The 12342-nt window shown below is 44.0% G+C and overlaps 1 protein-coding gene across 2 annotated transcripts in view; it reads right to left on the reverse strand.

The window, feature by feature from the left end:
* Positions 1–12116, reverse strand: part of ITIH5 (inter-alpha-trypsin inhibitor heavy chain 5) — a 75424-nt gene extending 63308 nt beyond the window's left edge. For both annotated transcript variants that reach the window (XM_082387137.1, XM_082387136.1), the window contains exons 1-2: positions 11934–12116; positions 2822–2866 (exon numbers count right to left, since the gene is read on the reverse strand). In XM_082387137.1, the coding sequence (XP_082243263.1) occupies positions 2822–2866; positions 11934–12023 (135 nt within the window). In that variant the 5' untranslated portion in view covers positions 12024–12116. The remainder of the gene's footprint in view (positions 1–2821; positions 2867–11933) is intronic.
* Positions 12117–12342: the final 226 nt, after the last annotated feature.

A 12342-nucleotide genomic window follows, 5' to 3' on the forward strand; every position in this document is an offset into this window, starting at 1 on the left:
AGGTCTCCTACATACTGACAATTAGGGGATAAAAAAACACAATAGAAAAATGGGTGCAGAAAAAATTTCACAGAAGAACAACCCTGAATGCCAATAAATATATGGGGAAAAGTCCAAACTCAGGGAAATGCACATTAAAGGAACAATGAGGTATCACTTTAAATCTAAGAGACTGACAAATCAAAAGGAGTAATTATAGCACTGCTGGCAGAAATGTACATATTCATCACTGCTGATAGAAATGAAATTAAGACAGAAGGTACTAGGTGTATTCAAAAAGTAGTCTGACTACATCTATCAAAATTAAAAGTGTATGTGCACTCTGACTCAGCAATCCTCTTACTGAAAATCTCAGCCATAGAATTAAAAGCATCCACATATTAGAAAAAAAATTTTTTGCAGCAGCATTTACAGGGGCAAAAAAATTGGAAAAATATTGAAAGCTCATCAATAGTAGAATGCTTGATAAACCATCGTGTGCCAACAACCTGTAATATTTTTCACCATCTAAAAGAACGGATAGAGGTAGGCCAGGTGAGGCACTGTTGAGTGAAAATAATAAGAAATAGAAAAATACAATCAGGTGAGAAGGCAGTTGGGTGTATGAGTGACAAGCACAGACTCAGAAGCTAGACTGCTGGGACTCAAAATCCTGGTTCAACCACCTCTTTTGGAAAGTGCAATCTTGGACAAGTGACTCAATCTCTCTGAACCTTGGTTTTCTCATCTGTAAAACGTCTCTATATTTGGTTGAGCTATGACACATGAGGCGCTCAGGACAATGCCTGGCACATGGTCAGCATGCAGGGAACAGTAGCTGTGGTTACATGGTCCCACTGTCTGAAAGCAAATACGAGAACTCTCCTACATGCCAATGTACACGAGGGTCCCCCACCTGCCTCTGCCATGTTGTTTTTCTCATGGCATCTTCTCTATTCCTAACACACTTAACCATTTATTTACTGACTGTGTCTATCTCTGCCCCGCTTTAGAATCCAAGCTCTATGAAAGACAGGGTCTTTTGCCTGTTTTGTTCATTGCTGTATTCCCAATGCCTTCAACATTTCTGGGCAGATAGTAAGGATTCAAAAAAATAACTTGTTGGGAATTCCCTGGCAGTCCAGTGGTTAGGACTCAGCGCTTTCACTGCAAGCAGCACGGGTTCAATCCCTGGTCAGGGAACTAAGATCCCACAAGCCGCGTGGCTTGGCCAAAAACAAAACAAAAAAAAAAAACCTTGTTGAATGAATGAATATGTGTATCTATGTCTTGCTGGGAGACTACTGTCCATGAGTCTGGTATTTCTGCACATTTTCCGAGCAGAGGCACTGGCTACCTCTGTTTTGTACTACATTTTCCAGGATATTCGTATAATCAGCAGCTTGGGAAGAGAGAGGTGGGGCTTCCCTTCAGAGCAAAGGGCGGGTTGGCTTAAAGTCCAGAGTAAAAAAGAGAATGTCTCCCTCCAGGGCAAAGATCAGGCAGGCTTAGCGCACATTACAAAAGAGTCAGGTTCCCTAAGCTTAGCGTTTCTCTCTTTTTTTTTTAACTGATATTTATTGGAGTATGGTTGATTCACAATGCTGTGCTCGTTTCTGCTGTACAGCAAAGTGAATCAGTTATACCTATACACATATCCACTCTTTTTTAGATTCTTTTCCCATATAGGTCATCATAGAGGACTGAGTAGAGTTCCCTGTGCTCTACAGTACCCCTCTTGTGATAAAACCAGCCACGTGTGTAGGTGTCGCCTGGCCCTCTCTGTATCACTACATGAGAACGGAGCTGGAGGAAAGGCACCAATCCTGCCACTCTGACTTCTGCTCTTACTGTGAGTAATAAATCATCCTTCATCTCTGGCCCAGGAGTCTCTTGTTTGGTGCCAGCAACCATGAAACAGCAACAGACTAGCTTATTGGCTTGTAAGTAGGGTAAAAATCTAGACTCTTCACAATTCTTGACCCGTTTATGTTCACATATGTCTGTGCATGATGATGTGAACATGGACAAAAACATGAGACAATGAGGTCAGCAAACCTGGGGTATGGGGAGTCGGATTGGGAGGATAGGAGAAGGGAGGGGAGGAAGAGGTCATGCAGAAAACGATGAGAATACAAAGTTCTGGTCCAAGTAAAGATGGTAATGATTGCAACACTGGTCATGGTCAATCCAGCCTTGACTCGACCACCAGCCAGGAGAGGGGAGGCCTTCGGTAAATGGCTCATTCCTGAGGATGTACAGAGGAATCCATAACCTCAGAGCCTGAAGGCGTGTCCCCACATTTTGTTATGTCATGGCACACACAGTGGGAAGGAAGGACTGAGATCATTTCAGATAAATGCTTAGAATCCTGAACATCTATCTGCCCAAGTTCCATCTGGAAACCTCCAGCATGCACTGAGAGCCTGGACCAACTTCCATTACACAAAGCTTTAATCTACAAATGTGAATTCTTTGCTTGCTTTAGCTGTTTACTTCACAACACAGCCTTTATTTCTTGTGTAAGAACATCATAAAAAAGTAAAGATTCACTTAGGTGTTGGGCTTTTTTCTAAGAAGGTCTTTGAAAACTTCACACTTCGTCCTTATAGTTCTACTGGAATAATCAGGTCTCTTTTCAGAAAAAAAATCCACTTAAAGAAAGCCTTATAAAAGCCTATAAAAGAAAGCCTTACAGAAGCTACACTGTTTCATGTTCGATTTCTTCTACATGCAATTTATCAGCTTTGGAGAAGCTGCGAACATAGTTATTGCCTGGTTCAAAATACACAGAACAGCGAGGGGAACAGATTTTTAAGAGAACATACGTGAATATACGTACCAGCCTTTGCAACAGCCTGACTTGCCTTGGGACCCTGAGTGCAACCTAGAAGAAGAAAAGAGACATAAAATATGATCGTGAGGTCATTCTCATGTGAGTTACATGAGGGGGGTTAAAACCAATTCGAATTCACGCAAAGGGTTATCCATCCTGAAAAGCAGTTTGGACCTGTAACCAGGGAGCGTCCAGGCCAGGATTAGAATTCATCCCTCTCAGACCTGGCTGACTGCTGAACCCACGATGTCACACACCCTCCTCACCTGAGGGTTCTTACATCTGTTAGGGGAAGACAGATGAAATGGCCAGGACAGAGTTCATTAGAAAATATCTGTTTTCGGTTTCCATTCACTTTTGGCTTGAAAATCGGCTCTTTGCTGTTGTGTCTGTTACAACGAGTAAACCTGTCAGCTCAACACTGATGGGCTCATTCACTCCGCTCAAAACTCCAGGAAACTCTGGAAGCAAACCTGAACTTACCTTGAACTTTCTTACTGTGTTTTTTGTGGATGATTTGTTATATTTTCCCACATGCACAGGAGGGGCATGGGACGGTAATAACATCCTTATTTTTAAAAATCATATAATAATTAACCAGCCCCTCTGGACTAATTTAAAAGTCCTAGCTGGTTGCTGATTATTTCTCATGACACATCACTGTTTAAAGAACAGAAGTGTTAACTACCGCTGCTGTGAGTGATGAATCGGCCTTTCTGGAGGGCAGTTTGACAATGTCGATCACAGACTTGGAAAATATGCTTAGACTGTATGCATGCCTTTTTCAACAGCTTTATGAGGTATAATTTACAAACAATAAAATTCATTCATTTAAAACAATTCAATGTGTTGTAGTGTATGCACAGAGTTGTGTAATCACCACGACAATCAATTTAGAACATTTTTATTATCCTAAAAGAAAGGCTGCACCCCTTACCCACCAGCTCCCAGCCCCAGCCTTTGCCCTGGCCCCAGGCAACCACTAATCTATTTTGTCTCTATGGATTTACTCATTCTGGGCATTTCATATACATGGAATCATACCATATGTGGTCATTTATTACTGGCTTTTTTCACTTAGCGTAATCTTGTAGCATTTATCAGCACTTTGTTCTTTTTTACATCTGAATAATATTCCATCGTGTGGATACACCACATTTTGTTTATACATTGGCCAGTTGATGGATGTTTAGGTTATTTCTACTTTTTGGCTATTATTTATAATGTGGAACTTGCATGAACATTCAGATAGAGTTCTTTGTGTTGGACATATGTTTTTAGTTTCCTCAGGCAGATACCTACAAGTGGAATTCCTGGATCATATGATCAATTTAACTTTTAAGAAATAGATAAACCAGTTTTCAAAGCGGCCGTAACATTTTACATTTCCACCAGTATGCACGTCTTCTAATTTAGAAATCGTAGTTTCAGAAAAGCATCATATGGGGGAAAAATCAATAGGAAAAAAATGAATGTACAAAAAAATTCTTTGCAACTTTCAAAACAATTGCTAATCATTGGAAATAGCCTAACATATCCTTTAAAAATGGTTTGGTTAAATATATTATGATACATTGATTAATTAGAATACAGCTATTGAAAATAATAGTGTGGGCCTCTATTTACTGACCTCAATGTTAATTTTACTGGACTTCTGTGCTGTTCACCAAATATTTCTCCAACTCTCTGCCAGAAGGATTGCATTTCCTGGCCCCCTTGTGGGAAGACAGAGCCACGGGACTGGCTCTGGCCAGTAAGTTATGAATGTTAAGTGGCGTCTGTCACTTCTGCACCAAGGATTTGATCGCAAGTGTGAGGTCCTCCAGAACTGCCTTTTCTCACCGGCATAGTAATTAGCAACGTTTGATATGGTCACTGCTCCATCAAGCCCAAGATCACACTTGCTGCACCGACAATCCAAGATGGACAAGTTATACAAGTAAGAAATAAACGTTTGTCATTTAAGTCACTGAGATTTGGGGGTTGTTACCCCAGCGAGGACAGCCTGGCCTGTCCTCACTTATACATTCAGACATACTTTAAGTGATTAAATCAGGTAGCAAAACGCTATATTTAACATGATCTCATTTTTATAAGTGTCTACATGTGTAGAATGTGCCCAAAATGCTAATGGCTGTTACCTCTGAGTGATTAAATTCTTTTTCTTTAAACTTTTTTGTACTATCTCAGTTTTAGACAAATTACTGTGTATCACTTCCAAATAGGAAAAAAACAATAAAGGTATTTCCATTTTGTTAACTAAAAGTATAACAGAAATGGGTTTAATCACTATCCTCTCCCTGATCCCTCCTGAAAATAGATAATGCTACTGTAAATTACCATTATAAGCCATTATAGAGTCTCCTATTCTACAGAACATGGAATAGAAAGAATCAGTACAGGATTTAGGTTGACATCGGCCCTGGCTCCTTATGAGAACCAAACAATGACTAGGAGGACACTGGTTTCTATTTCTAAAATGACATGGGATGATTGGGACCGTCCAAGGAAAGCCAGAAGAAGCGTCCTGGGCAAGGTCTAGGTCGGGTCTGCAGGCTCAGCTCAGGCCTCTCCCTTCCTAAAATTGTGGAATAGGCTGGGGACCACTTAAGATAGCCATGGTCAGAAGGGAAGCTCAGCCCTGCTCAGGTATTATGTTCTCTGGTTGATCTAAAGTATTTCTTTGAAGTCTCCTCCTTTGTAAAATAGGTTTTCCAAGAAAATAAACAAGCATTAAGGAGAACAACAGAGGTTGGTTTTTCATTTTTGAGATGACTATCTGACCTCTCAGGGGATCACGATGGCTACACTTCAGTCCAAATTTAGACTCAGACTGAACCAGAATCAAAACTTCCTGGTGCCAGCTAGGATTAGAAGTGGAAATGACAGCAATGTCATCTTCATTGTTTTTAGTTAGGAATTCCTGATCCCTTTTATTGTTTGAGAGTTTTCCCATTGCCTGGTAAGAACCTGGGAGTGTGGGTTAAGGACAGGTAAGTAACCGACTCCAGCTTAATGTCAAGGGCTGCCATGAAGAGTAATCTCAGAGCATGGACCCCCAAATAACAGAATTAAGAGATGGCTCAAATAGGATGTTTTGCTCCTACTGAGCTGAGCTTACTTCTCCAGCATCAGAACAGATGTCCAGACCACAGTGTTTATTGAGAAATATGAGCCACGATCTTTGCCATCAAGGACCATACTACCCAACTTGAAAGAAATACACTCAGGAAGACTTAGTAGACGAGGTAATTTTTACAAAGGAAATGGAAAACAGAAGAGTTCACTATGTTCTCAGATGACCATGAGAGGCTTTACGATGGAGGGATGGCTAGAAGTAGTTGTGTAGGATGTTTGTTGGAGTGGAATGAAAGGGGAAGAGAAATTCAAAGAGCATCCAGTTCAATACAGGAACCATGCTGAGAAAAAGCTCATCATCTGCCTCTTTAACTCACATGGACCAAGCAGCATTCCCTACCAGGATGTGCAAGGGTGGCTGAAGACTGCCTTTGCACAAATAATGCAGCAATAACACCATCAGAGCTGGGGGATTGGAATCTCCTCTACTCCATCATCGGGTAGTCCAACCAGAGATAAAAAACAGCAGGCACTGCTTAGTGTTCGTAATTTGGATAACAGAGATGGTATTCTCACCCCAGGATCAATCACAGTGTTGGATCAGGATTGGGAGGGAAGAGAAACACCGTGAAAGCATTCCAGAAAATCCACAGATGGGAAAGCACAGGAAAGGAGAAGAGGAGTGAACCCTAATTCCACCCAGGGTGAGGGATGTTGTGAATAGGCAGAACAAACACATTCCCATTAGGGATGGATGCTTTAATGACCCGGGTCCACTGAAAGAGGGACAGAAAGACGGGGTTCATGCCCTCAGGCTGTACTTAGGCCAGCCTCAGCCACACACCGCCAAACAGCTGAAGACATGAGTTCCCAGCGGGCTCTGTGCCAGAAATGTATCTACCCGCTGGGCTCCATCTTCTGAGGGCATTCTGAAAACCTGAAACCAAGAGCCAGGAGCTCAGGAGTCCGCTGCCTCAGAGATCTGATACAGGACCTGACACCAAACCCAGGGCTACAGGGTGGACAGCACGGGAGATGCCACCCATCACCTGGACCGAGGACACTTAGTCTGGGAGGATCCCATCTGGGTAATTCTCTGTCATCCGCACAAAAGTTCTCTTCCTTTGGAGAAATGTTGTTGCAGGTTGTCCTGCTATGAACCTCTTGCCATTTGGGGGGCCCATAACCTCAGCAATGGAAGAAGAAACTTCTTTTGGGGGCTGAAATTCCAAACAATTTTCCAGGCAGCTGGAAAAACAAAAACAAAACCCAAACCAACTAACCTTAGGCAAGTCACCTTGTTTCTTTTAACCTGTGAGAAACAAGGGAAATGGATCTGGCTTGTGGGAAGATAATCAGGAGGTTGGGACCACCCCCCAACCCCACAAGGAAAGCTCAGGTCTCCATCCTATGGCCCCATTTTCCTAAACGGACCCTCTGCTCCTTAGATACAGAAAGCTTACAGGACCTCCAGCTGGACCTCTGACAGCACGGTGGGCATGGCTGCTTTATGTTAGCGCATACAGGACCTTGGGAGAGCGTTCGTTAGGAACACGAAGTCACATACGACTCATCGCCCAGCTCGCAGGACTCCCCCATCCTTCTCCCCACCTCCCCCCAAAGAAACCAGTTATAGCTGGTTCTGGTTCAGGAGTGAGTAAATCTCTGGAATCTCTCCCGTAATACCCTTCTTCCCCATCCAGCCTTAGAACTCCATTGCAACGATCACACCCGTGCACATAAAGGAGACATTATTGAGTGGTCTGGAGCTCAGAGAATCTTTCCTTGACTTTACTTTTCAAAGCGTTAAAAAAAACCAAAACTGGTCTTGATTTTCTTTGTTTTCCCAAATGCAAAGGTTCTGAGTGAGAGACTATAAAACTTAAAACTGCAGAAATGCTCGATTCAGGGAATTAGAAATGTATCCTCGCTGTGAGTGTGGTACCAGAAGCCTATGCTGAACACAATCTACGTGCCAGGAGCTACAAATTAAAATCGTATTTAAACAAATTACATTACATTGTAAATATGAAAGTGGCGGTCTTTGGAGGAGTCACTGAGAGCCCGGCTTGGCATGCAGCGATCCTGGGTTCTAATCTGGGCTCTGAAATATCCCTTGCAGGCATCACTTCCCCTGGGTGGACGTCCATGGTTCTCCTGGAGCATAAGCTCGCTGAGGCCTTCCTTGCAGTGGCAGAGATTCAACCAGGCTGCACATAAACAACCCAAATAGCTAATAAGACCTGAGTGCTTACTATGTGTAAGTGCTGTGCCTGAATCAACTCATTTTATCCTCACAACAAACAGGACCAGAAGTGGGTTTGCTATTTTTTATTTAATAGTTTATTATTGTTTAGAAGCTAATAAAAGGTAAGCGTCAGGATCCTTCACTTGCACGGTCCCTTAACAAACGGTGGTATTCGTAGTGTTTGTCAAAATGTGTCATTTGCTGTGATTTATTTATCATTCTAAATAAATGTTTATTTTAGCACTTTTAGCATTTGGCATTTTTCTTTAAGAGGGCTTTGCCCATTAGGTAAACTTGACTCCTCTCTCAAAACTTAGATCCACCCCCGTCTATGAGGTAGGAACCATTAACAACGCCATCTTGCAGGTGAGGAAACGGAGACCCAGAGAGGTTAAGTTACTTGCCCAAGTACACACAGCCAGTAAGTGGTGGGATCCAGATTTGAACCCAGGCAGTCTGGTTCCACTTGGGGTGCTCTTAACCATATACTTTATTGCTTCTTATTATGTTTACATAGAGCTCCTAGCAAACTCTCCCTGACACTCAACACTTGGTGCCTACTATTATCCTGTAAATTAAAAACTGCTTTTGTAATAATGGGAACGTAGCTCCATAGTTAAAGAAACCATATCAGTTTGAGGGACTTCCCTGGTGGTCCAGCGGTTAAGAATCTGCCTTCCAATGCACGGGACGCGGGTTCGATCCCTGGTCGGGGAACCAAGATCCCACATGCCGCAGGGCAACTAAGCCCGCGAGCCCTCATGCCACAACTAGAGAGAAGCCCGCGAGCCACAATGATGACCCGACACAGCCAAAAATAAATAACTAAATAAATATTTTTTTTAAAAAAAAGAAACCATATCAATTTGAAAGCAGGCTGATTTTATACAAGAGCCTTGCTTTTTAATATTGATTTCCTGAAAGGTTCTTTCAAAGCTGAATTAGTCTAAGTGTGGTCCGTGCATCCCCTGCTTCAGGATCATCTGGGTCCCACCCAAACCTAGTGGATGGAAATTAATGGGGGTGGGGCATAGGAATCTGAATGTTTAAAGAGCCCCCGAGTGTCCTTCTGCAGGCTGCAGTTTGAAAACCACTGCTGATAGTGGGTTTATTACACTACGGGTAACACTGTTTACAGATGAGGTGGAGAGGGAGGAAGGGACTTGAATCTAGGATATTATTAGTAATATTTTCAATTAAAGTTATATAACAAGCTAATAGGCAAGTTGCAGCACAAGAATTGCCACACAAGCTAATAGGCAAGTTCAGGTACATTAATACTTACATATTCATTGACATTTAAACATTGTTCACCAAATACCATATGATATCACTTATATGTGGAATTTAAAACTGGACATAAATGAACCTATCTATGAAACAGAAGAGAATTAGGGACATACAGAATAGACTGGTGGTCGCCAAGGGGGAGGGATGGTGGGAGAGGTTTGGATTGGGAGTTAGGGATTAGCAGATGCCAACTATTATATACAGAAAGGATAAACAACAAGGTCCTACTGTATAGCACAGGGAAGTATATTCAATATCCTGTGATAAACCATAATGGAGAAGAATATGAAAAAGAATGTAAATATATATATGTATAACTGAATCACTTTGCTATACAGCAGAAATTAACACATTGTAATTCAACTACACTTCAATAAAAAATAAATTTTAAAAATTGTTCACATATAATTTTGAAGACCATAATTATTGAGACCAGAGCACTAACTGCATTGCCAGGCACCATTCTAAGTTCTAAGTATATTAACTATTTTAATCTTCAAAATCCTTTTAATTAATAATCTCATCATCCCCATTCTCAAGATGGGTAAATAGGGGCTCATAGATGTTAATTAACTCCCCAGTAAGTGCAGAGCCAGGATTCAAACCCAGGAAGTCTGATTCTGGAGCCTGTGCTCTCAAATCCTACATCTTAAACACACACACAAATTTTTTTAATACAGTAGGGATAAAAAGGTAAAATCGCAAATTTTCACAGAACTTTATATTTGGAGTCTTTTCTGATTTAGTCATTTTCCAGATGAATAAATAGTGTCGTGAGTTGACGGCTGCATGAAGTCACTAAAATGGGCTAAACCTGTGTTCTTCTATTCAGGGAAGTTCAGTGTTAAGCCTACTTGGACTTGCAGATGTAAGAGCTTTAGTCCCTCCTCCTAGTTCACAAACAGAATCTTTGTTTCAGTGCTTCCCACATTCTTCTCCCTCCGCCCCCTAAAAAAAGTTTTAGGATCTTTACCCTAAATTCCTACCCTCAGCATTTCAGCTGCCCAAGCCTAACAGCAGCCACCAACATTAAGTGCTGACACCGTTCCCAGCACCTTAGGTGTATTAACTACCCAATCCTCATCACCCTATTCTCTCTCACTTTTCACAGAATTGGAGATTGAAGCACCCAGGACCTTGCTCAGCGTCACAGAGCTGGTAAGTGCCAGAATCAGGAATCGAGCCCAGGCACCAAGTCTATGCCCTTAACCACTGACCAAAACAGTTACCATTTCTTGAGCACCCACTGTATACCAGGTCCTTTACATAAACTAGCAGCTGGATCCTTACAAGTATGCTCAAGAGGAGGTGTGTTCCGTGCTGTGATGGACAGTAAAGGAAGGCTCAGAGAAGGTAAGCAGCTTGTCCAGGCCACACAGCTGTAAAGGGCAAAGGAGAGACTAGCCTTTCGCTCTGGATCCCAAGCCTGCATGTTTCTCCTCCACCGCACAGCCTCCTGGAATTTTTATGGGTTATTTCTCCTGATAGTCCTACAAGAGAATGACCATTTCTTCCATTTCACAGATAAGCACATCCTTGAGGGAGCGTCAACATGAAAGTAACTACGGGATGTTTAGGTAGATTCTGTTTTCCAGATCTGCTCTTCAAACCAAGGTGCTGGGAAAGGGGACAGAAAGTATACTTGCTTATCTCTTCTTCCCATCCTGTGAAAGCATGCTATCAGCTAAACAACTTAAATACGTGTGTGTAAACAGCACCAGGAGCCTTTAATCAGGACAGAGCCATTTCTCCCTATAAGGTCTGCGCTTTGAAAACTGTTCCAACGTGTTTTATACTCGTCAAAGAGCTTTCCTATCCATGGGGCATTGTACTGCGATTTCATATTTGCAGGTTTCATTCACCTGTGAGGTTAAGCCATTTTAAAAACCCTGGCAGATACACAGAGCATTAACCAGGGTAACTGAGACCCTTTGGTTCTTGATCCTCTGCCCATCATCTGGCCACCTTTAAACTGCTAAAGCATTGATAAGAACCTGAGGGAAAGTCGTGTTCTCCCTGTTTTCAGATGGGAAAAGCAGAGGCTTCCAGGAGTTTGGAACTTTTCCTAGATGTGCTTTCTCTCTGGGACAACTAGGAACCGACAGCAACAACACACTACCCCACACACGAGTCTTAAAGAATCCTGTAGTTAACCTGGGGCTCTGGCTCAGAAATGAACAACAAAAAACTAGCAGAAACCCGCGCAGGTAACAGGAGCCAAGGAGATTTGGTTCTGCAGGATTTTGAAGTGGCAGACACAATTCTGCAAGAAACTTCGCCAGCCAGACGCTCTCCTCGAGGGACCAGTAGATGGGGAAGTTCCCGAGCAGAAGGCTGGGGACAGAGAGGAGGTGGAGGGACGATGTGACAGGAGATGGGGGTGAACCCTCCCTTCCTCGCGTCCAGGAGCCTGTCCGGCAGCCACGCGCCCGAAGGAGGCGGTGGGAAAGGGCGGCAGCCCGCGTCCCGGGCCCGCCCTGCGGCCCCCCGAACTCCACTTACTTGCTCCGAAGTGTCCCCCCAGCTCTGCGCCTCTTCCAGCGACCCCGCGCAGAACGGCAGGGCCAAGCACAGCCCGAGCAGCGGGAGCATGGTGGGGCCGCGGCGGTGGCACCGGGACGCGGCGGGACGCGCGGGGTACAGCGCTCGGTACAGCGCTGGGCTCGCGGCTGCGAACGCGCGCGGCCCCGCCCCCGCGCCCTCTTGCGCCGCCCCCGCGCCCCACAGGCCCCGCCCCTGCACGCCCCGCCCGGGCCCCTCACCACCACAGACCCCGCCCCACCGCGCACCTCCCGCCCGCGCCCCGCGCACCTCGCCCCGGCCCCGCCCCTGCGCCCTTCGGTCCCGCCCCCTCGCCCCTCCGGCCCTGAACTCCCGCGAGCCCCCCGCTTCCGGCCCAGCACTCCCGCGA

Source organism: Balaenoptera borealis (genome assembly GCF_965194805.1).
Source record: "Balaenoptera borealis genome assembly, chromosome: 3".
NCBI lineage: Eukaryota > Metazoa > Chordata > Mammalia > Artiodactyla > Balaenopteridae > Balaenoptera > Balaenoptera borealis.